This window comes from Manis pentadactyla, chromosome 7 (genome assembly GCF_030020395.1).
Source record: "Manis pentadactyla isolate mManPen7 chromosome 7, mManPen7.hap1, whole genome shotgun sequence".
NCBI classification, from domain to species: domain Eukaryota; kingdom Metazoa; phylum Chordata; class Mammalia; order Pholidota; family Manidae; genus Manis; species Manis pentadactyla.
Genome location: NC_080025.1, coordinates 74,695,829 through 74,720,373, shown reverse-complemented (window position 1 = coordinate 74,720,373; position 24,545 = coordinate 74,695,829). Strand labels below are relative to the sequence as shown.

Here is a 24,545-nt window from a genome sequence, read left to right as displayed (position 1 = left end):
GCTTAAACCTGTGAGCTCAGCCTACCGGTTCAGGGAGTGGAGACAGGTATAGCAGCTGGGAAGCAGGAAAAAGCTCTTTCCTCCCCTCAGGCACCAACAATGTTCCCCTGTGAACCCCAAAATTGCTTCAGGGGCTGAGCAGCTCTAGAGAGTAGAGCTTCTGGGCAGTAGAGGATGCCATATACAAACATGAAATGCCAAAGGAACCTGGTTCAAAGTAAAATGATGAACACTACACCTGAGAAAGAGTCAAATGAAATCGACCCCATGAATCTTCCTGAAAGGAATTTCAAAATAAAAATCATTAACATGCTCATGGAGATACAGAAAAATATTCAAGAATTCAGGAATAATTCCGGTCAGATATCCAATCATTAGAGAACACAGTATCAGAAATGAAACATACAATGGAAAGTTTTAAAAGCAGATTAGATACAGTGGAGGAGACGATAAATGAAATAGAAATTAGAGAAGAGGAATACAAAGAAGCTGAGGCACAGAGAGAAGACAGGATCTCTAAGAATGAAATAATATTAAGAGAACTGTGTGACCAATCTAAATGGAGCAATATTTGAATTATAGGGGTACCAGAAGAAGAAGAAGAGAGAAAAAGGGATAGAAAGTGTCTTTGAGGAGGTAATTTCTGAAAACTTCCCCAATCTGGGGAAGGAGATAGTCTTTCAGGCCATGGAGGTGCACAGATCTCCCAACACAAGGGAACCAAGAAAGAAAACACCAAGACATATAGTAATTAAAATGGCAAAGATCAAGGATCAGGAAAGACTATTAATGGCAGTCAGAGAGAGAAATAAGATCACATACAAAGGAAAGCCAATCAGGCTATCATCAGACTTCTCAGCAGAAACCTCACAGGCCAGAAGGGAGTGACATAATGTATCTAATGCAATGATGAAGAAGGTCCTCAAACCAAGAATACTTTATCTGGCAAGATTATCATTTAAATTTGAAGGAGGGCTTAAACAATTTTCAGATAAGCAAAAGCTGAGAGAATTTACCTCCTATAAACCATCTCTACAGTCTATTTTGGAGGGACTGCTATAGATGGAAGTGTTCCTAAGGTTTAATAGCTGTCACCATAAGTAATAAAACTACAGTAAAGAAAGTAGAACAGTTAAGTACAAAGCAAATGCAAAATTAAATCAACTATCCCCAAAGTCAATCAAGGGATAGACAAAGAGTACAGACTATGATACCTAATATATAAAGAATGGAGGAGGAAGAAAAAGGAGGAGAAAAAAAGAACCTTTAGATTGTGTTTGTAATAGCATATTAAGTGAGTTAAGTTAGACTCTTAGATAGTAAGGAAGTTAACCTTGAACCTTTGGTAACCATGAATCTAAAGCCTGCAAGGGCAATAAGTAACATACCTACTGATAATCACACTAAATGTAAATGGTCTGAATGCACCAATCAAAAGACATAGTCACCGAATGGATAAGAAAACAAGACCCATCTATATACTGCATACAAGAGACTCACTTTAAACCCAAAGACATACACAGACTAAAAGTGAAGGGATGGAAAAACATATTTCATGAAACTAATGGGGAGAAAAAAGCAGGAGTTGCAGTACTTGTATCAGACAAAATAGACTTCAAAACAAAGAAAGTCACAAAACACAAAGAAGGACATTATGTAATGATAAAGGGGTCAATCCAACAAGAGGATATAACTATTATAAATATCTATGCACCCAACACAGGACCACCTACATTTGTGAAACAAATACTAACAGAATTAAAAAGGGAAATAGAATGCAATACATTCATTCTATGAGACGTCAACACTCCACTCACTCTGAAGGACAGATTAACCAGACAGTAACTAAGTAAGGACACAGAGGCACTGAAAAACAAATTAGAACAGATGGACCTAATAGACTTCTACATAACTCTTCACCCAAAAGCAGCAGAATACACATTTTTCTAAAGTGCACATGGAACCTTTTCAATAATAGATAATATACCAACCCAGAAAAAGAGCCTCAGTAAATTAAAAAAGATTGAAATTGTACCAACCAGTTTCTCAGACAAAGGTATAAAACTAGAAATAAATTACTCAAAGGAAATGAAAAATCCCACAAACACATGGAGGCTTCACAATATGCTCCTAAATAACCAATAGGTCAATGACCAAATAAAAATAGAGATCAAGCAATATATAGAGACAAATGACAACAATAATTCAACATCACAAAATTGGTGGGATGCAGTGAAGACCATGTGAAGAGGAAAGTATATTGCAATACAGGCCTACCTCAGGAAAGAACAATGCCATATGAACAGTCTAAACTCACAATTAATGAAACTAGAAAAAGAACAAATGAGGCCCAAAGTCAGTAGAAGGAGGGACATAATAAAGATCAGAGCAGAAATAAATAAAGTTGAGAAGAATAAAACAACAGAAAGAATCAATGAAAGGAAGAGCTAGTTCTTCCAGAAAATAAACAAAAAACTTAAACCCCTAGCCAGACTTATCAAGAAAAAAAGAGAGTCTACACATATAAATAGAATAAGAACTGAGAAAGGAAAAATCACTACCAACACCAGAGATAAACAAAGAATTATGAGAGAACACTATGAAAAATTATATGCTAAAAAATTGGATAACCTAGAAGAAACGGACAACTTTCTAGAAAAATACAACCTTCAAAGGCTGACCCAGACAGAAATAGAAAATCTTAACAGACCAATTACCAGCAAGGAAATTAAACTGGGAGTCAAAAGACCACCTAAGAACAAAACTCCTGAACCAGATGGCTTCACCGCTGAATTTTATCAAACATTTAGTGAGGACCTAACACCCACCCTCCTTAAAGTTTTCAAAAGAGTAGAAGAAGAGGGAATACTTCCAAACTCATACTATGAGGTCAGCATCACTCTAATACCAAAAGCAGGCAAAGACACCACAAAAAAAGAAAATTACAGACCAATATCCCTGATGAACATAGATGCAAAAATCCTAAACAAAATATTGGCAAACCAAATTCAAAAATACACTAAAAAGATCATCCATTATGATCAAGTAGGATTTATTATAGGGATGAAAGGATGGTACAATATTTGAAAATCCATCAACAAAGAGGACAAAAACCACATGATCATCTCCATAGATGCTGAAAAAGCATTTGACAAAATGAACATCCATTCATGATAAAAATTCTCAACAAAATGGGTATAGAGGGTAAATATCTCAACATAATAAAGGCCATATACAAAAAACCCACAGCCAACATCATACTTAACACTGAGAAGCTGAAAGCTTTTCCTGTAAGATCAGGAATAAGACAAGGATGCCCACTGTCCCCAATTTTATTCAACACAGTTCTGGAGGTCTTAGCCATGGCAACAAGACAACACAAAGAAATAAAATGCATCCAGATTGGCAAGGAGGAAGTTAAACTGTCCCTGTTTGCAGATGACATGATATCGTACATAAAAAAAACCCTAAAGAATCCACACTGAAACTACTAGATCTAATATCTGAACTCAGCAAAGTTGCAGGATACAAAATTAATATGCAGAAATCTGTGGCATTTCTATATACTAACAATGAACAAGCAGAAAGAGAAATCAGGAAAACAATTCTACTCACAATTGCATCAAAAAGAATAAAATACCTAGGAATAAACCTAACCAATGAAGTGAAAGACCTATCTGAAAACTACAAGACACTCAAGAGAGAAATTAAAGAAGATACCAATAAATGGAAACATATCCCATTTTCATGGATATGAAGAATTAATATTGTCAAAATGGCCATCCTGCCTAAAGCAATCTATAGATTCAATGCAATGCCTATCAAAATACCAACAGCATTATTCAATGAACTAGAGAAAATCATTCTAAAATTCATATGGAATCACAAAAGACCCCGAAGAGCCAAAGCAATCCTGAGAAGGAAGAATAAAGCTGGGGGGATTATGTTCCCCAACTTCAAGCTCTACTACAAAGCCACAGGCATCAAGACAATTTGGTACTGGCACAAGAAAAGACCCATAGACCAATGGAACAGACTAGAGAGCCCTGATATAAACCCAACCATATACGGTCAATTAATATACAATGAAGGAGCCATGGACATACAATGGGGAAATGAAAGCCTCTTCAACAACTGGTGTTGGCAAAACTGGACAGCTACATACAAGAGAATGAAACTGGATTATTGTTTAATCCCATACACAAAAGTAAACTCAAAATGGATCAAAGACCTGAATGTAAGTCATGAAACCATAAAACTCTTAGAAGACAACATAGGCAAAAATCTCCTGACTATAAGTATGAGTGACTTCTTCCTGAATGCATCTCCTCGAGCAAGGGAAACAAAAACAAAAATAAACAAGTGGTACTACATCAAGCTGAAGAGCTTCTATACAGCAAAAGATACCATCAACAGACAAAAAAGGCATCTTACAGTATGGGAGAATATATTTGTAAACATCATATCCAACAAAGTGTTAACATCCAAAATATATAAAGAACTCACATGCCTCAACACCCAAAAAGCAAATATTAAAAAATGGGCAGAGGACATGAAGAGACAATACTCCAAAGAAGAAATTCTGAAGGCCCACAGACACATTAAAAGAAGCTTCAGATCACTAATCATCAAGGAAAAGCAAATTAAAACCACAATGAGATATTACCTCACACCAGTAAAGATGGCCAGCATTGAAAAGACTAACAACAACAAATGCTGGCAAGGATGCAGAGAAAAGGGTACCCTCCAACATTGCTGGTCAGAATGTAAGCTAGTTCAACCATTGTGGAAAGCAATATGCAGGTGTCTCAAAAAACTAAAAATAGAAATACCATTTGACCTGGAATCCCACTCCTTGAATTTACCCAAAGAATACAACTTCTCAGATTCAAAAAGACATATGTACCCCTATGTTTATCGCAGCACTATTTATAATAGTGAAGATATGGAAACGACCTAAGCGGCCATGAGTAGATCAATGGATAAAGAAGATGTGGTACATATACACAATGGAATACTATTCAGCCATAAGAAAGAAACAAATCCTACCATTTGCAACAACATGGAAGAAGCTGGAGGATATTATGCTCAGTGAAATAAGCCAGGTGGAGAGAGACAAGTACCAAATGATTTCCCTCATTTGTGGAGTATAAGAACAAAGCAAAACTGAAGGAACAAAACAGCAGCAGACTCACAGACTTCAAGAAGGGCCTAGTGGTTATCAAAGGGGAGGGGTGTGGGAGGGCAGGTGGGAGTAAGGGAGAAGGGGATTGAGGGTGTATTATGTTTAGTACAAATGGTGTGGGGGGTCACAGGGAAGACAGTGTAGCACAGAGAAGGCAAAAAGTGGATCTGTGGCATCTTACTACAGTGATGGAGAGTGACTGCATTGGGGTGTGGGGGGGACTTGATAATATGGGTAAATGTAGTAACCACATTGTTTTTTCATGTGAAACTTTCATAAGAGTGTGTATCAATAATACCCTAACAAAAATTTAAAAAATACATATATCAAAAAGATGATCCATCATGATCAAGTAGGATTTATTCCAGTGAGATAAGGATGGTACAATATTCGAAAATCCGTCAATATCATCCACCACATCAACAAAAAGAAGGACAAAAATCACATGATCTTTTCCATAGGTGCTGAAAAAGCATTTGACAAAATTCAACACCCATTAATGATAAAAACTCTCAACAAAATGGGCATAGAGGGTAAGTACCTCAACATAATACAGGCCATATATGACAAATCCACAGCCAACATCATACTTAACAGCGAGAAGCTAAAAGCTTTTCCTCTGAGATCAGGAACAAGACAAGGATGCTCACTTTCCCCACTTTTATTGAACATAGTCCTGGTCCTAGCCACAGCAATCAGACAACACAAAGACATAAAAAACATTCATACTGGTAAGAAAGAAGTTAAACTGTCCCTGTTTGCAGATGACATGATATCGTACATAAAAAAAACCCTAAAGAATCCACACTGAAACTACTAGATCTAATATCTGAACTCAGCAAAGTTGCAGGATACAAAATTAATATGCAGAAATCTGTGGCATTTCTATATACTAACAATGAACAAGCAGAAAGAGAAATCAGGAAAACAATTCTACTCACAATTGCATCAAAAAGAATAAAATACCTAGGAATAAACCTAACCAATGAAGTGAAAGACCTATCTGAAAACTACAAGACACTCAAGAGAGAAATTAAAGAAGATACCAATAAATGGAAACATATCCCATTTTCATGGATATGAAGAATTAATATTGTCAAAATGGCCATCCTGCCTAAAGCAATCTATAGATTCAATGCAATGCCTATCAAAATACCAACAGCATTATTCAATGAACTAGAGAAAATCATTCTAAAATTCATATGGAATCACAAAAGACCCCGAAGAGCCAAAGCAATCCTGAGAAGGAAGAATAAAGCTGGGGGGATTATGTTCCCCAACTTCAAGCTCTACTACAAAGCCACAGGCATCAAGACAATTTGGTACTGGCACAAGAAAAGACCCATAGACCAATGGAACAGACTAGAGAGCCCTGATATAAACCCAACCATATACGGTCAATTAATATACAATGAAGGAGCCATGGACATACAATGGGGAAATGAAAGCCTCTTCAACAACTGGTGTTGGCAAAACTGGACAGCTACATACAAGAGAATGAAACTGGATTATTGTTTAATCCCATACACAAAAGTAAACTCAAAATGGATCAAAGACCTGAATGTAAGTCATGAAACCATAAAACTCTTAGAAGACAACATAGGCAAAAATCTCCTGACTATAAGTATGAGTGACTTCTTCCTGAATGCATCTCCTCGAGCAAGGGAAACAAAAACAAAAATAAACAAGTGGTACTACATCAAGCTGAAGAGCTTCTATACAGCAAAAGATACCATCAACAGACAAAAAAGGCATCTTACAGTATGGGAGAATATATTTGTAAACATCATATCCAACAAAGTGTTAACATCCAAAATATATAAAGAACTCACATGCCTCAACACCCAAAAAGCAAATATTAAAAAATGGGCAGAGGACATGAAGAGACAATACTCCAAAGAAGAAATTCTGAAGGCCCACAGACACATTAAAAGAAGCTTCAGATCACTAATCATCAAGGAAAAGCAAATTAAAACCACAATGAGATATTACCTCACACCAGTAAAGATGGCCAGCATTGAAAAGACTAACAACAACAAATGCTGGCAAGGATGCAGAGAAAAGGGTACCCTCCAACATTGCTGGTCAGAATGTAAGCTAGTTCAACCATTGTGGAAAGCAATATGCAGGTGTCTCAAAAAACTAAAAATAGAAATACCATTTGACCTGGAATCCCACTCCTTGAATTTACCCAAAGAATACAACTTCTCAGATTCAAAAAGACATATGTACCCCTATGTTTATCGCAGCACTATTTATAATAGTGAAGATATGGAAACGACCTAAGCGGCCATGAGTAGATCAATGGATAAAGAAGATGTGGTACATATACACAATGGAATACTATTCAGCCATAAGAAAGAAACAAATCCTACCATTTGCAACAACATGGAAGAAGCTGGAGGATATTATGCTCAGTGAAATAAGCCAGGTGGAGAGAGACAAGTACCAAATGATTTCCCTCATTTGTGGAGTATAAGAACAAAGCAAAACTGAAGGAACAAAACAGCAGCAGACTCACAGACTTCAAGAAGGGCCTAGTGGTTATCAAAGGGGAGGGGTGTGGGAGGGCAGGTGGGAGTAAGGGAGAAGGGGATTGAGGGTGTATTATGTTTAGTACAAATGGTGTGGGGGGTCACAGGGAAGACAGTGTAGCACAGAGAAGGCAAAAAGTGGATCTGTGGCATCTTACTACAGTGATGGAGAGTGACTGCATTGGGGTGTGGGGGGGACTTGATAATATGGGTAAATGTAGTAACCACATTGTTTTTTCATGTGAAACTTTCATAAGAGTGTGTATCAATAATACCCTAACAAAAATTTAAAAAATACATATATCAAAAAGATGATCCATCATGATCAAGTAGGATTTATTCCAGTGAGATAAGGATGGTACAATATTCGAAAATCCGTCAATATCATCCACCACATCAACAAAAAGAAGGACAAAAATCACATGATCTTTTCCATAGGTGCTGAAAAAGCATTTGACAAAATTCAACACCCATTAATGATAAAAACTCTCAACAAAATGGGCATAGAGGGTAAGTACCTCAACATAATACAGGCCATATATGACAAATCCACAGCCAACATCATACTTAACAGCGAGAAGCTAAAAGCTTTTCCTCTGAGATCAGGAACAAGACAAGGATGCTCACTTTCCCCACTTTTATTGAACATAGTCCTGGTCCTAGCCACAGCAATCAGACAACACAAAGACATAAAAAACATTCATACTGGTAAGAAAGAAGTTAAACTGTCACTGTTTGCAGATGACGTGATATTATGCATAAAAATACCCTAAAGAATCCACTCCAAATTACTAGAACTAATAACTGAATTCAGTAAAGTTGCAGGATACAAAATTAATACATAGAAATCTGTTGCATTCCTATACATTAAGGATGACCTAGCAGAAAGAGAAGTCAGGAAAACAATTCCACTTACAATTGTTTTAAAAAGAATAAAATACCTAGGAATAAACCTAACTAAGGAGGTGAAAGACCTAGACCCAGAAAATTACAAGATGTTCATAGAGAAATTAAAGAAGACACCAATAAATGAAAATACATCCCGTGCTCATGAATAGGAAGAATTACTATTGTCAAAATGGCCATCCTGCCTAAAGCAATCTACAGATTTAGTGCAATCCCTATCAAAATACCAACAGCATTATTCAACAAACTGGAACAAATAGTTCTAAAATTCATATGGAACCACAGAGGACCCCGAATAGCCAAAGCAATCCTGAGAAGGAAGAATAAAGCAGTGGGGATTTACACTCCCCAACTTTAAGCTCTATTACAAAGCCACAGGAATCAAGACAATTTGGTACTGGCACAAAAACAGAACCATAGATCAATGGAACAGAACAGAGAGCCCAGATATAAACCCAAGCATATGTGCTCAATTAATATATGATAAAGGAGCCATGGATATACAATAGGGAGATGACAGCCTCTTCAACAACTGGTGTTCGCAAAACTGGACAGCTACATGTAAGAGAATGAAACTGGATTACTGTCTAACTCCATACACAAAAGTAAACTCGAAATGGATCAAAGACCTGAATGTAAGTCATGAAACCATAAAACTCTTAGAAGGAAACAGGCAAAAATCTCCTGAATATAAACATGAGCAACTTTTTCCTGAAGGCATCTCCTTGGACAAGGAAAAAAAAAAAATGAACAAATGGTACTACATTACTACTTCAAGCTAAAAAGCTTCTGTACAGCAAAAGACACCATCAGAAGAACAAAAACTCATCCTACAGTATAGGAGAATATATTAATAAATGACATCTCCAACAAGGGTCAACATCCAAATTAAAAAATGGGTGGAGGATCTGAACAGACATTTCTCTGAAGAAGAAATTCAGATGGCCAACAGACACATGAAAAGATGCTCCACATTGCTAATTATCAGGGAAATGCACATTAAAACCACAATGAGATACCACCTCACACCAGTTAGGATGGCCAACATCCAAAAGACAAGGAACAACAAATGCTGGCGAGGATGCAGAGAAAGGGGAACCCTCCTACACTGTTGGTCGGAATGTAAATTAGTTCCACCATTGTGGAAAGCAATATGGAGGCTCCTCAAAAACTAAAAAATAGAAATACCATTTGACCCCAGGAATTCCACTCCTAGGAATTTACCTAAAGAAAAACAAGATCCCTGATTCAAAAAGACAGACATATGCACGCCTATGTTTATCTCAGCACTATTTACAATATAGCCAAGGTATGGAAGCAAACTAAGTGTCCATCAGTAGATGAATGGATAAAAAAGATGCAGTACATATGCACAATGGAATGTTATTCAGCCATAAGAAGAAAACAAATCTTACCATTTGCAACAACAAAGGTGGAGCTAGAGGGTATTATGCTCAGTGAAATAAGCCAGGTAGAGAAAGACAAGTACCAAATGATTTCCCTCATTTGTGGAGCATAAAAACAAAGCAAAACTGAAGGAACAAAACAGCAGCAGACCACAGACTCCAAGAAGAGACTAGCAGCTACCAAAGGGAAGGGGTAGGGGAGAGTGAATGGAGTGGGAGGGAGAAGGGGATTAAAGGGCCTTATGATTAGCACACATAATGTAGGGGGGTCTCAGGGAAGAAGACAGTATAGCACAAAGAAGGTAAGTAGTGACTCTATAGCATCTTACTATGCTGATGAACAGTGACTGCAGTGGGGCATTGGGGGTTGAGGACTTGATAATATGAGTGAAAGTAGTAACCACAATTTTGCTCATGTGAAACCTTCATAAGATTGTATATAAATGATACCTTAAAAAAAAAAGGAGTATGTAGCTAGAATTTAACCACACACACACACAACACACAAATAATGTGGGTTTGTGAGTGCATATTCCTCATACTGCTGATGAGGTCTTCAAGCTATCCAAATCTTTCTTGGCCTAAAAGTCATGGAACACTTCTCTTCCCATATGCCTTTGCTCTCTAGAGAAGTAAAGTTTCATCAGTTAGGCATTTGTTACAGTTTAAAGTGTAGTATTCACAAAGAAGAATGAATCTTTAGAGCTTCCAGAGCAGAAAGGAGAAGAAAGATTTTGCATCTCACTTGCCATTCTCACATCCCTACCCACCCCTCCATGCAAACACTCTAAAGGAGAAAGAGATCAGGAAGAGGGCCCCCAGTATACCTTCTAGGGGAGGTATGAACAATCAGGGAGTCTCACCACTTCATGTTGCAAATGAGTAAACTGAGGTTGGAAAGGCTGAGTTGTCTGAGGCCATGATGCAGGTGAGTGGAAGAGGCTGAGCCAGGATCCTGTACCTCCTCTATCATTCGTTACTGAAGACCTGGGACACCCACACATCCTGTTTGATATCTGACAAACATTTCCTGTGTCCTCTGTGGTCTGCAGATATGAACTCACTTTAGTCCTCAAAATAATGTTATGGGATACAGTCATCTCCATTTTATACACAGAGAAACTGAGGTATGGAGACATGGGGCACCTTATCCACGTTACGCAATCTGTAAGAGACAGAGCTGGGATCTGAAACCAGGCAGCCTGGATGCGGAGTCCAGGCTCCTCACTACTGTACCTTGACACCTCTATGTGTCTCCATTGGAAGACACTTGAAATTTGGCCCCATCAACACACAAAACCAGCAGCAGCACAGATCAAAGTCCCTTTAATCACCAATAAAAAACATGCACAGTTTCAACTATAACACTTTCTAGCAAAGACATAACTACAGAGACAGTAAGATCTGTGGTTACTAAGGGTTAGTGGGGAGACAGGGATGAACAGGCAGAGCATGGAGGACTTTTAGGGCAATGAAGTTACTCTGAATGATTCTGTGATGGTGAATACATGTCATTATACATTTGTCCCAACTCATAGAATGTTCTATCAACATCAGGAGTGAACTGTTATGTAAACCATGGGCTTTGGGTGACAATGATGTGTCAATGTGGTCCATCAATTGTAAAAAAGGTACCACTCTTGTGGGGGGTGTTGATATTGGGGAGGCAGTGCATGTGTGGGGTGGGAAGTATATGGGAAATCTCTGTGCCTTCTGCTCAGTTTTGCTGTGAACCCAAAACTGCTTAAAAAATAAGGGCTATTAAAAAAACAATGTGCACACAAACAATACTCTTCCCACTTCCAGGGCCCTTTCCACATACTGTGAGTGCCTGGCCCTTTCGAGTCTAGGAGAACAAATCTGTCTTGTGTTTACAGGAAATGTCAGGGAAAGAACTTTCAAGTGCTAGTGACCTTGGACATAATACTTAAAAAAAAAAAAATCTCTCAGTGCCTCAGTTTCCCTATATCAGAGATGGGAGTGATAGCAGTTAACTACTCATAGAGTTACTATACATCTCATAGAGTTAGGATTGGGGACTCTTGGAGTTACTATGAATGGTCAATAAGAAAATGCATCTTGAGAGGTATTAAGAGTGTCTGATGTATAAAACATACAATACCAGCTAGTTATTTGTATAACTACTGCAACTGTTAACAACAATATGCTTGAAAAACTAAGTGTCTGGTAGAGTCATGTTATCCATAAACAAGGCAGACATACTGTAGATGGGAAGCAGTGTTACTCCAGGAGGCGTGAACACTTAAGCAATCCTAAATTACCCCTCTTGAGGCAACAGTTAAAAAATGAATAAAATCACAGACACAGCGATCCTCTAACTGCTTCTATGTAATTCTGTTGTTTAATGCACAAGTGGAGAGCAGGGACTGGCATTCTGAGAGAGTATCAGTCGTCCTTTATCCAGTCAAGAATGTTATTAGTTGGATATACAAAGCTGGCTCTCGAGGCAAAGGTGGCGGTGTATGTTCCCCCTTAATGATCTCCACTGCAGACAGTACTGTCCAGGCATACCAGGAGCTCTGACAGCACTGTACCAAAGACAGGTGTAAGCGGAGGAAATTTCATCAGATCATAAAGCTCAGCTAATTGGTAACAGTTTCTCATGTCTTACTTGAATATTTGGGGAAATAAAATATAACTTGCATTTTAAATAAAAGAAACCAAAGTTTTTCTTTTCACCTCTGTTATTAAAAGAGACATTACTCCACAGTCATGTGTTTGTCTTGCAGGAGCCCTATGATAGTGACCTAAAGTTAAAAATCAATGTCATTTTAAACAAATCAAAATTACTTATTTTAGCCAGGAAGTCATAAAATCTAGTATAAAGTCATAAAACGTAAGACATTCAATTATTACTCAGCAAACATTTCTTCCCTCCCTTCTTCCCACCTTCAGGAGTGGGACATACTTCTCTGCCCCACTGGTATTTGGTGTGCACAATGGGATATTAGGGTACTGACCTGAGCAGAGACTTGAAATGTGCCCATGGCATTGGGCCTACCCACTGTGTGTGCCCGTCTCTTGTCACCAGAACAGCCTGATTTTGTAGCCATCATTCCAATGACGATGAAAGATACATGGAAAGACCTGCACTGCCTGCAGCTTGGAGGCAAGCCCTGCCACAGCCAGACAAGAGCAGCTGAAATCCAGCTCAGCACCCAGGCATGAGCGATCCACAGGCACTCACTGGTGTAGGGCACTCACTTGAGGTGGTTTGCTTGAAGTGCTATCACGCTGGAATTGACTGCTACGTCCTGTCTGGCCCAGCGCTACCTTGTACCACAAAGCAGGGCTCTCCTCCTAGAGCTTCAGCTTCATGCATCTTCCTGCCTACCTGTCCTGTTATGAGGACCTCACCAGATAGTGCACATGAAGCATTTGGCAAACAGATGAAACACTGTACGATGCAAATGGTCAAACAGTATCACCAAGCAACTAGCACTTACACCACACTGTTCTCGGTGTTTCCAACAGCCTAGGGACAGAAAGGAGAAAATCCTTTCATCCTACCCTAGGTTCCACTACTTAGTCACAAACCTCCCATAGTGGGGGTGGGGAATCACTGCCAGATGGCTGACTTGACCTTATGGGATTCTACACCTTCCCTGGAGCCATGGCTTCCTACTCAAGGTACAGTGGTCAAGACCCAACTTGAACATAGGAGTCAGTCTTTTTTTTTTTTAGCTAAATCAGGCTTGTGTTGTGTTTCTTCTTCTTCTTTTTTTTTAAATTAAGGTGTCATTGATATACACTCTTATGAAGGTTTCACAAGAAAAACAATGTGGTTATTACATTCACCCTTATTATCAAGTCCCCCCCATACCCCACTGCAGTCACTGTCCATCAGTGTAGTAAGGTGCCCCAGAGTCCCTCTTTGTCTTCTCTGAGCTATAGTGTCTTCCCCGTGATCCCACACACACCATGCGCACCAATCATGATACCCCACAATCCCCTTCTCCCTCCCTCCCCCACCCGCTCTTCCCCACCCCTCCCCTTTGGTAACCACTAGTCCCTTCTTGGAGTCTGTAGGAGTCAACCTTTCTTGTTTTATATCTAAACTTCCAATTCCCTTGTCTACCTTTCTAAGATCTTGATTTTTAGTTTTTGGAAAGGTGACTGAAAGTTCAGAGTCAGGTGATAAGGAGGACTTTTCTTAGTGCATAGATTTCTAGTTATACACTTGCTGGCATTTTTTGTGAGTAGGATAAATATAAAACATCAAGTTACAAATGAAAGAAAGCAATTAAAAGTGTATGGCTGGTTTATGGTGATGCCAGTGGTATATAACAACTCAGATGTTCTATTTTTAAGATGATGACAATTCTTTCAGCACCTTGAAAATTATCCACGTCTTCATTTAAATCTGATCTCCTCTCCCAGGCTAAATTTCTAATTCTTTGCTTAGATATGATTTTAACCAAATCAATAAACCAGACAGTATACAATGATTTGAAACCTCTTTGGGGTGGAGGGGAGTAGGAGTAATGAAGAGATGGAGAAGTCTTTATTTGTTGACTGGCATTTCACATCATCGTTGGTGAGATGAGGTATGGACAGCTCCCAGACTGAATTTTACAAAATTCTAAGAACATTTATTATGTTCTACTTAGGACCTTTTTTTTTTTTTTTTGGTTAAACTACAATCAGAAGAACTCTATTTCTTCTTGGAAATTACAACTTACTACACTTTCTTTGGCATTTTCTACATCTTCTGCTAGTTTCCACCATTGCTGATGCCGCCTAGTGAAAATAAGTGGTAAATTCTTCAAGCAGATACAGAGACAGGACAGATAGTCCCTGCTTTGCACTGAAATGGGTTTCTACCATTCATAAAGATACTTCCTCATATAGGTCTCCCTGTTAGGGAGGAACGGAATTGTTATTTTACAATTTTGAGTGATTATCAAGATTTTTGGCTGTCTCCAATTTTAATTTTATAGCTTTGGCCATGACTGTGACTTATTTCATATCAAATCCTTGGTCAGCTATGGACCTATGGGGAAAAACGGTCTTCTGTGTCTACAGCCTCATTGCTAACTGGTGTGAGAATAATTTCCTCTAAGCCAGGACTTGCCATTATAAACCCTTCTTAACTCAGGGCTGTAGACAAAAACTACGGACCAAGATGAGTTCACACTTGAGATGAAGCTTCTCTTCATCTCTGCAATAGGTTCGTGAGATTTTGTAGCCAGGAGATCCTTTTGAAAATATAAAACATCCATTTCCTTCCCTGCTCAGGAACAGTCCAGTGATTCCTCGCACACCAGATACAGTCGTAACTCCTCACTTTGGCCTTAAAGGGCTGCCCCTCTGAATCGTCTGCGGCTCTCTCCGTGGCGGCCATACTTCTCCAGCCACACCAAATTTATAATCTGTCCTGTTTCCCCTTTAGCCCAGAAGCTCCATAAGAAGAGAGGGCTTTCTGCTTTATGCATGACTCTATCTTCAGCACCTACAATGCTGCCTGGCAGCTAGCGAGCACTCGCTATAAGTCCCAGCTCACAAGAGTATCTGAAGCACAGGTGCTGCTGGAGGAAACGTGGCCTCTTGATGGAAGCGAGCTCTCTCCAGCTCGCAGTCCCCGGTGACCTCCCTACGTAATTGCCACAGTCAGAAAGTACAAAAGTAAAGATAGCCTGCCCTTCTTCTCATGTTTAAGTATTTTTTTCTTTTTACTTTCTTATGCTCTATAAAGTTCACACATTTCATAAATTTACTAACTGGCTCTTCACTGTGTGACTGGAGTGGCCTTCACTGTCAGTGAGGAACAGCAAAGCTGGAGGTGGTGGAGGGAGGGCAGAGGCAGCTCTAAATGTCCTAAGCTTCGGGTCAATCAGACCCACAGGGTTTTAGCAATAAAATCTGAGATAAGAGTAAGACATCTGCATCATAATTTTTAAAGTCTACTTTTATGGCCATCACACAGTTACTATGCCTTTGGACATCCAGATGTAACCCATGATCTATCAATCAATCAAAAAAAGAAAAAAGACATAAAAAGAGATTCTTGAGGTAAAGCCTGAAGGTAAGTGGGAAAGGAAATACCAGGCAGAGGACACTGTTTAAATGGTGCAAAAATTCTTTTGTAGTTACATGCCCTTATCAGTTTAAAAGCACTTTTATATCAATCATACAGCTTGCTCAAATCTTCTTAAAAATAGGTAGAGAACAAGTAAATAAAAGTAACAATCAGAGTGTAAAAACAGATGACCTCTTTAATTTCCAGAGGGAAGCTGAGAGCTGAATGGAGCAGATGTGATTCTTCAGGAAGAGGAGGGAAGACATGGCCTCACATCCACAGATGTGGGCTCCGTGGGGACTCCCGGCACGAGAAGCCTTCCCACTTCCCTCCCTGGAAGCCTGAGCAGTGACTGCAGCTGCTTACACAGCTTTGCCATCACCTTCCTCAGGACTAGGGAAAGCCAAGAACGTGAAGAAAGGCTAGGGACTCAAATTTGCTCAGGTCTGCACATCATGAAGCCAGGCAGTTCCCCTACATGTAAGAGGGGCTGCACACCTGAAACTGAACTCCCATAGGGGGTGTTTGGGAGCTGACAGGGTATTGGAAGCACAGGTTTAATGCACCCAAGAAGATGCCCATACTTAGCAGGAGGACAATGGGCTCTGGTATCTACCAGGTGATACAGATCTTTTCCAAGATGCCGCAAGGCAGGGATAAGAGCGTGACAATTCCACATCCCCCACCCGCCCCCCAGCCCCAGGCCTGCCGGGAGAAAAGCTGAAAGAGCAGCATGGGCGATGGTGACAGTACCCAGATCAGGACTGAATGACCTGGGTTTGAGCGCTGGCTCTGCTACACACTGGAGATGTGGCCTTGGGCAAGCCACACAACTCTCTGGGTCTCAGTTTCCCTTGTCTGTAAAATGGGTAACAGTATTAGGACAAAAATGTTATAATAACACAGTTACCTAAATGTCAGTTGAGATAATATATTAAAAGATGTGTAAATAATAGAATACAACATAAAATGTAAGGTGTTATCATCATGTTATTCTATTTCTGAAATAATTTACATCTTCTCTCTGGAATTAAGAAGTTCTAGATCTATTTAGCTGGGTCTATGAATAAGCAGGACTTGAGGAGAAGTTGTTCACCTCATTACAAAGCTTTAATACAACTAATTCCATATTTAAATATTGTATTTGAGGTCAATGTGTCTGTGGGCTTAGTTCTGGGCATAGAATGTTTAAAATACTATCATTCTGCAATTTGCCTCCAGTGGCAAATTCTTGTTTTTATCTTACTTTATTCATTATAAGAAATTTTATCTTCATCAAACTTTCCTTAACCAAACAGCCTTTTGCATTAGACAACTACTCTTAGGAATAATAAATCACTTTAGAAATGCTCTGTTCTCTTGCTTGATTTGGGGAAATAGGATTATTTCAGTCTAAATTTCATTACTTTTAATTGCTTCCAGGCTAACAACATTTTTTTCCTCCTGAATTTTACAGTGCCTTCCTTTTTTAAACTCCTGAATAATTGTCATTAAAAGACTGTTGAATGCATCCTATGTTGGAAGCACTGAAGAGATGAATAAAAGTATCATACATGGAGTCTACATATTATTTCCAGGCCCAACTATTTTATACAAAGTTACATTTGTGGTTCTATGTATGTTATAGATACAGATATCAGATCATTTCTACTTTTCTAATATTTTCTTTATAGACTAATTGTCAATAAAATGTCGACAATTTTGTCTGTCAGTAGGTCAGTAAGAAATCATGACTTGGGGGCATGAAACAGATTCGGCAGCATGCTCTTCCACAATGCATGCTGGAAAAAGCACTGAACTGAAGCCCAGGAGGCCTGGGATCTGCAGCCACCTCTGACACTAACTTTGGGGAAGTCCTTTAACATTTCTGACCTCAGGTTCCTAACCTTACAAAGCAGAGAACAAGATGAGATGGCCCCCTGAAGCTTCTTCTGGCTTTAATGTTAAATTGGCTTCAATAGCTTTATATAGCCCAGACAACCCCTCAAATAGGTACACAAGACACGTTTTTAAAAAATATTAATGCTAAGTCCATCTTGTAACAAAGAATTTCAAGCATCACCTCACCAGAGGTACATGAGCCATGTTGTCTCTGCCAATGTACAGTAGTGGTGGGTGAAGAATGCAGGGGCAGGGATCCTGGGATTCAAACGGGAAGCCTGTTACCACCCCAGGGGAAACTGGGGCAGATAGCGATATGAAAAAGCATCTCGCGACTGGAGCAGCTATGGAACATAGGAAAACGGAAGTACCTCAATTTTGCAGTGGAGAACTCTTGGAGAACAGGGCTTGGCCCGTGATGAGTCTAATCAAAGGTGACAGAATTACTGACATGCTAAGAATACCACAGGGTAACCTCTGACCTCTGAGGCTGGCCCACAGCAAGCATCTGACATTGTGATGAAAGGAGACACTGTGGTATGAGACAGGGAGGGGCAGGGGAAGGGAGACAGGGGGATTCCCCCACCTCTAAAACTATAAACCACAGAACCTGCAGTAGAGGGGAGATGGAAAGGCAGTTCTGTTCAAGGAAGAAACAGACCCACTTCCCACTTCTTTGCAGAGAAATGTAAATAGAAGCAAATGATGGAAATGCAGCAGCTTCCAGGGCTAGACTCCCTAGTACATGTCACATACACACATATGAGTGCACATGCACACGTGTGTGTGTGATGTATATGTTCATTTATTTTATGCACTTCTGGCCTGGCCCAGCTGCCTGGGTGCTCCGGTACTAAGCTAGGTTAAGGAATTTTGTGTTAGCATAAATAGAAGAGCAGAAGAGGATCTATATAGGCTAAATACTAAAGAATAAAACCCAATTGTTATGTAATTGTTGTTTTAGTATTTTAATAATTGTTCTTAAAATGTTTCTCCAGTTTTGCAATACTTTCTAAGGAAAAACCATTAAATAATCCATTTGAATACAAATTGGTTTCTCTTAAAAAGATACATATGTATGAATTTGTATATATATTTCTAACAGTAACTGATTTTTAAAAAAATATGACTACCGTACTCTAAACCACCATAGCTTTTGTTCTACTGGAGTTAAATTTAGTCAGTTAAAGCAGGCAAGATATGAGAGTGAGGATTATTTTTTAAATTGCACAGAAATTACAATCATTTTTAAAAAATTCCAGAGAAACAAAAGCTTTTTATAGATAAAGTGATACTTTCTCTAATATATGAAGGACCCAGAAACTCAAGAAAGTGATGGTAAGTAGGGCAAAAGAAAAGGGTTTACAGAAAAGGAAATGCAAGTGATCCTGAAACATATGAACAAATGCTCAACCTCATCATAAAAAGGAACATGCAAATTAAAATGATATTGAAATTCCTTTTGTCACCTAAGAGACAGGCAAAATCTCCAAGCATGGCTATACCCTGTGGAGTGGAGATGAGGCTGTGGAGAAGAGGCAGTTCTCGTGTACTGCTGGTAACAGAGCCGACTGGTTCCACAACCTTTGGACGAGAATTTGACAGTCGTGTTCCAAATTATGATCGTGTATATGTATGATTTGTTAACCCCACTTTTGATAATTTATCCTTCAGGTATACTTGCATATGTGTGATGTGTATATACACATACACTTACAGGGTGGATATTTATAATAGCAGAACACTGGAAACAAACCTAATGTCTGTAAGCACATTCAGGTTAAACCCATGAAATGGGAAACAATGCAGGTGCAGGAGAAGAGGAAACCCTGACTGGCCGCCTTGGAACAATGATATGAGAAGACCTGTGGGATGCATTAGTGAGAGAAGCCAGGTCCAGAATTGTGTTTAATATGGGTAATGAAAAAAAAAATCCATAATTTCTTACATTTATGTAAAGAGGTCTACGGTTGGGGCAGTGGTTCTGGGGAAGTGGGCAGATGGCAGACAAGTGGGGAGGCTTTGCCCCATGCTCCATTTTGATACTTGTTTGATATTTTCAATTGCTTAAGTTTGTTACATATTTCAAAAATTAATCAAAGTTTGTCTGATCCAGCAATTGTGCTCTTTGGTATTTACCCAAAGGAGTTAGAAACTTTTGTCCACATAAAGACCTGCACATGATGTTTGTAGTAGCTTTATTCATAATTGCCCAACCTTGGAACAATCCAGATGTTCTTCAGTAGCTGAATGATAAATAAACTGTGCTACATCCAGACAACAGAATATTCAGAGCTAAAAAGAAATGAGCTATCAAGCCATGAGGAAACGTGAAGGAAAAATGAGGGAGGAAATCAATCTGAAAAGGCAACTTTCTGCATGATTCCAACTGCATGATATTCTGGAAAAGACAACACTATGGAGACAGTGAAAAGAAGAGTGGTTGCCAGGTGCTGGGGGGAGAGAGGGATGAACTGCAGAGTACAGAGCATTTCCAGGGCAGGGAAGTTACTCCGTATGCGACTATAATGGCGATACATGTCATTATACATTTGTCTAAACCCACTGAATGAACCCAAGAATGAATCCTAATGGAAACCACAGACTCTGGGTGATAATGATGGGTCAACATGGGTCCAACAATTGTAACAAATGTACCGCTCTGGTTGGGGATGTTGATAATGGGGGAGGCTGTGCATGTGTGGGGGCAGGAGTTAAGTGGGAAATCTCTGTACTTTCTGCTCAATTTTGCTATGAACCTCAAATCGCTCTAAAAAATAAAGTCTATTAAACAAAATAAAACAAAGTATGTCTTGATGGCTCGGACTTGTTTGTTTTCCCTCAGACTTACTAAGGTACTCTTCTGGGGTGGGACAGGTGACCCTCAATATGGATGTTCTTCTCCTCTGGGAATGTGTATCTGTCTCCACTGGAATATGAGGTCCAGGAAGGGTCAGAGACTAGGATTCCCCTGATGTCTGATTAAGTGCTGCATGAAAGGATTCACACATTGGCTTCCTTTGCCTTCATCTATTATCTTTCTCCCCTTGATTCCCATCACGCCAACTCAGGAAGCACTGATTACATCTGCTCTTAGCTGTAAGCCTCGAGCTTTGTCTGAATATCATTCTTGCTCGTCAGGACCCATGCCTTATACCACCTAAACGTGTTATTCTTCTAGGCCCCCATTACCTTCTATGTATGATGTGTCTGTAGTGGCACCTGTACATAATATTAATAACTTAAACTTATGTATCCTAATTTATATATGTCTACCAGAAGAGTCATGTAAATAATGTCTGTTTTAAACAATAAAATAATTTAGGGCAACAAATATTTACTGATCACCAAAATATGTACTATGCATAGTCCTTGATCTCATGTAGTTCCCATGGTACCTTAATTTGCACTAAATAATAGTATTTTCCAGTACACATTTAATAAATGCTTTTGTATGTTGCTGATGAAGATAAATTCTATTCACACCAAAACAAACATACTACTTCATGTTTTCTAGTGTACAAACTTGGCAGGCTAAATAACTATCTTCATTGTTCCTTTCTGCATTTAACTTTGGTCACTTTTCATATTCTCCTATGTTTTATTTCCCTAGGACTTAAGATTTTAGATACTAATACAGGGAAGATAACCTTCAGGAACCCACATGTGGAACACTTATAAAGAATGGTGTTCTCATCTAGGCTCCATTACGAACAACCAGAGCAGATAGAGGATGCTTCTGACTTGATTAAAAAAAGAAGAAAAATTCCATCTTAAATTGTTAAGTTTCTATAGTTTTTCATAACATAGAAGTTACTTAAAATATCCAGTAAAAATACAGAGTTCTTGGGGCCAAAGAAGATAAAAGAATTTTTAGCACACTGTATACTTTTAGAAGAAAAATATTAATAATAATAATAGTTTCTCAACTCAGTCATTCTTTGGGATTGATAATTTATTCCTGATGGTCCCCAAAAGAGGGGACAAGGAAAAAAAGAGTATACTTGGCTCCAATGACAGAAATTATTCACAGCTTTTTTTCCCTCAAAAAATAATGGAGTATTAGATCTTCCATAAAATTCATTTTAGCAATTTTATGGTGGGTCTGCATTTTATAATCCGTTTTGTAAACAAGAAAAAAAAACCAACAAGAGAGTCATTTTACAATAATTCACTTTACTGATTAAAGAAAATTCCAATTCCAAACCTTTCATCCCTCCTATAAAAATTAAATTACCACATTTGAGATTCTTCCAAGTGTAATTATTAAAACTGAAAACTTCTTGGCTGCCACCTGCTGGTGAGGAGAAAACATGACAACTCATTTTTAAAGTTCTGCATTTTCTCTCAGATTTTATAGTTTAGGGATTTAAATAGTTTACATTAAAAAAGATGGAAGTAAAAATATTTTACATTAGAAAGACTGATAGAAAATAGGGCATTCAGAACATTACATGTTTAAACTCAAATTGACTGACCCTACATTACTAGTTTTTAAAAAATAAATCAAAATGTTCCTACTATTATTACAGGAAGTCACACAAATGGACTGTAGATTAACTTTTGCTTATGGATGCTAGTGTAACTGATGATGAAAAGAATGCTTACGTCAAGATTAGCCAGTCACTAGAGATGTCATTAGTTCTACCTTTACAGACAAATAAATTGTGAAAACAAAAGAATGACTCCACTAATAACTAGAATACCTTATGGCAAAAGTAACCAGAATTTGTCAAGGTAACATATCAACTTGAGGAAGAACATTTATATATTTACCCTTTGCATACAGGTCATTTGTAATTAATGGAACATACCTGGCTTAAAATGTGGTAAAGAATGAACTCCAGGCCACGTGTCCTCATTTGGTGTTCCAAGAACCTAGTGGAGAACAGGAAATTGTGGAAACAGACTTGTTATTTCCAAAACACCCAAAATTCTCCAGGGTAGAAGACAGTATGTTGCATATGATAAAACTCTGGATTTTTTTTTCCCATTATCACGTGCCAGGGATTTTATTTCAGTAAAAACAAACCTTGCTAAAGAGCCACCCAAGATGAAAGCCTGTGTTTTAGCAAGTGCAGCTGAATATGGTCAGACAAGTTACATCTGCTGCGTTTCATCAACTCCAAACTTAATAAGTGGGCTTAGGACTAACAAGCTGTCATCTTCATGGAACTGAATAAAGTATGTATGTGCCTCTCATGATTCTTTCATGAGTTTTTGTCCTTCCCTCCAGTGTCAGGTGTCTAATCATCTAACAGTTCTAAGCCTGTTGACATTTCCTCCCCACACCCTCTGTTTGAGCATCAGGGTGGTTCAGAGCAGCAGGACAGACGGCCTGGGAAGCTCTCCTTCTCTGTGGCCATAGTGCTCATTACAGTAAATGTCTTCGTGGGATTTATAGTTTCCTTGTCCCCAAACACTGTTCTTCCTATACTTCCACATTTCCACTTTCTTTCCCCATCTACTTTTCTGTCACCAGTGTTTGATCTGCTTAGAGAAACTGAAGGGCAATCCTACCTCACATATAATGGGACAGGCTCTGTTGAATCATCACTATTATACTCCATCATCACAGTAAAGCACCAACTGAGGGGTTAACTGACCAGACCCTGGAGACAGACTCCTTGGGGGCAAATCTTTGCTCCCCTACTTACTAGTCATGTGACCTTGGCTGATAAATAATCTAACGGAGCTTCCACTTCCTCAGTTGTTAACTGGGGGTGATTAACAGCACCTACCTCATCAGTGGCGAGAACGCTATCTGGTGTGCAGCAAGCACGGTGTAAGCATTAGGTATTATTCAAAGTCCCATAGAAAATGGGGTCCGTTTAAGGAGACTAACCATGTGGGAGAATGTAGTTTTGGCATTAAAATCCATTTATTGCTCACAAACTTCAGTCTGGAGCCGTTTCTCTCTTTACTGCTCCAGCAAAAGCCAAAAGCGGCCCTCCCCCTCACCTCTCAGGTACAGATAAGCCCTCTGTTGCCCAAGTAATTACCCATTGACAGGCAGATGAACTTGTCCACCCCTGAGGAATGATGCAAATGCACTAAAGCCATACTTCTTTCCAACTTTCCAAAGGACATCTGGATTGTTCCAAGGTTGGACAATTATGAATAAAGCTACTACAAACATCATGTGCAGGTCTTTATGTGGACAAAAGTTTCTAACTCCTTTGGGTAAATACCAAAGAGCACAATTGCTGGATCAGACAAACTTTGATTAATTTTTGAAATATATAACAAACTTAAGCAATTGAAAATATCAAACAAGTATCAAAATGGAGCATGGGGCAAAGCCTCCCCACCCGTCTGCCATTTAGAACTATGGCATCTCAAAAATTGGGTGTGTGTTGTCTTCAATGCCAGCTTTTCATTTCTATTAATTGACTAAACATTTCCATGACCAAGACACTTTTAAATTAGGTGGACAAAGAGGAGTTCTCTAAAAGTCAATGATAATCTTTTGCAAATAAAACAGTGCAGAGACAACTGCATCTGTGTGCCATTGACATTTAGAATGTGGTCCCCACTTTCACAATATTCAGGTTTGTAACATTTGAGGCCCATTTCAGCCTTAAAGTAACAGA

At 38.9% G+C, this 24,545-nt stretch overlaps 1 protein-coding gene across 5 annotated transcripts in view; it reads right to left on the bottom strand.

The window, feature by feature from the left end:
- Positions 1-24,545, bottom strand: part of CDK14 (cyclin dependent kinase 14) — a 701,998-nt gene that overhangs the window by 154,079 nt on the left and 523,374 nt on the right. For all 5 annotated transcript variants that reach the window (XM_057504492.1, XM_036911780.2, XM_036911782.2 and 2 more), the window contains one exon: positions 22,767-22,830. In XM_057504492.1, coding sequence (XP_057360475.1) covers positions 22,767-22,830 — 64 coding nt within the window. The remainder of the gene's footprint in view (positions 1-22,766; positions 22,831-24,545) is intronic.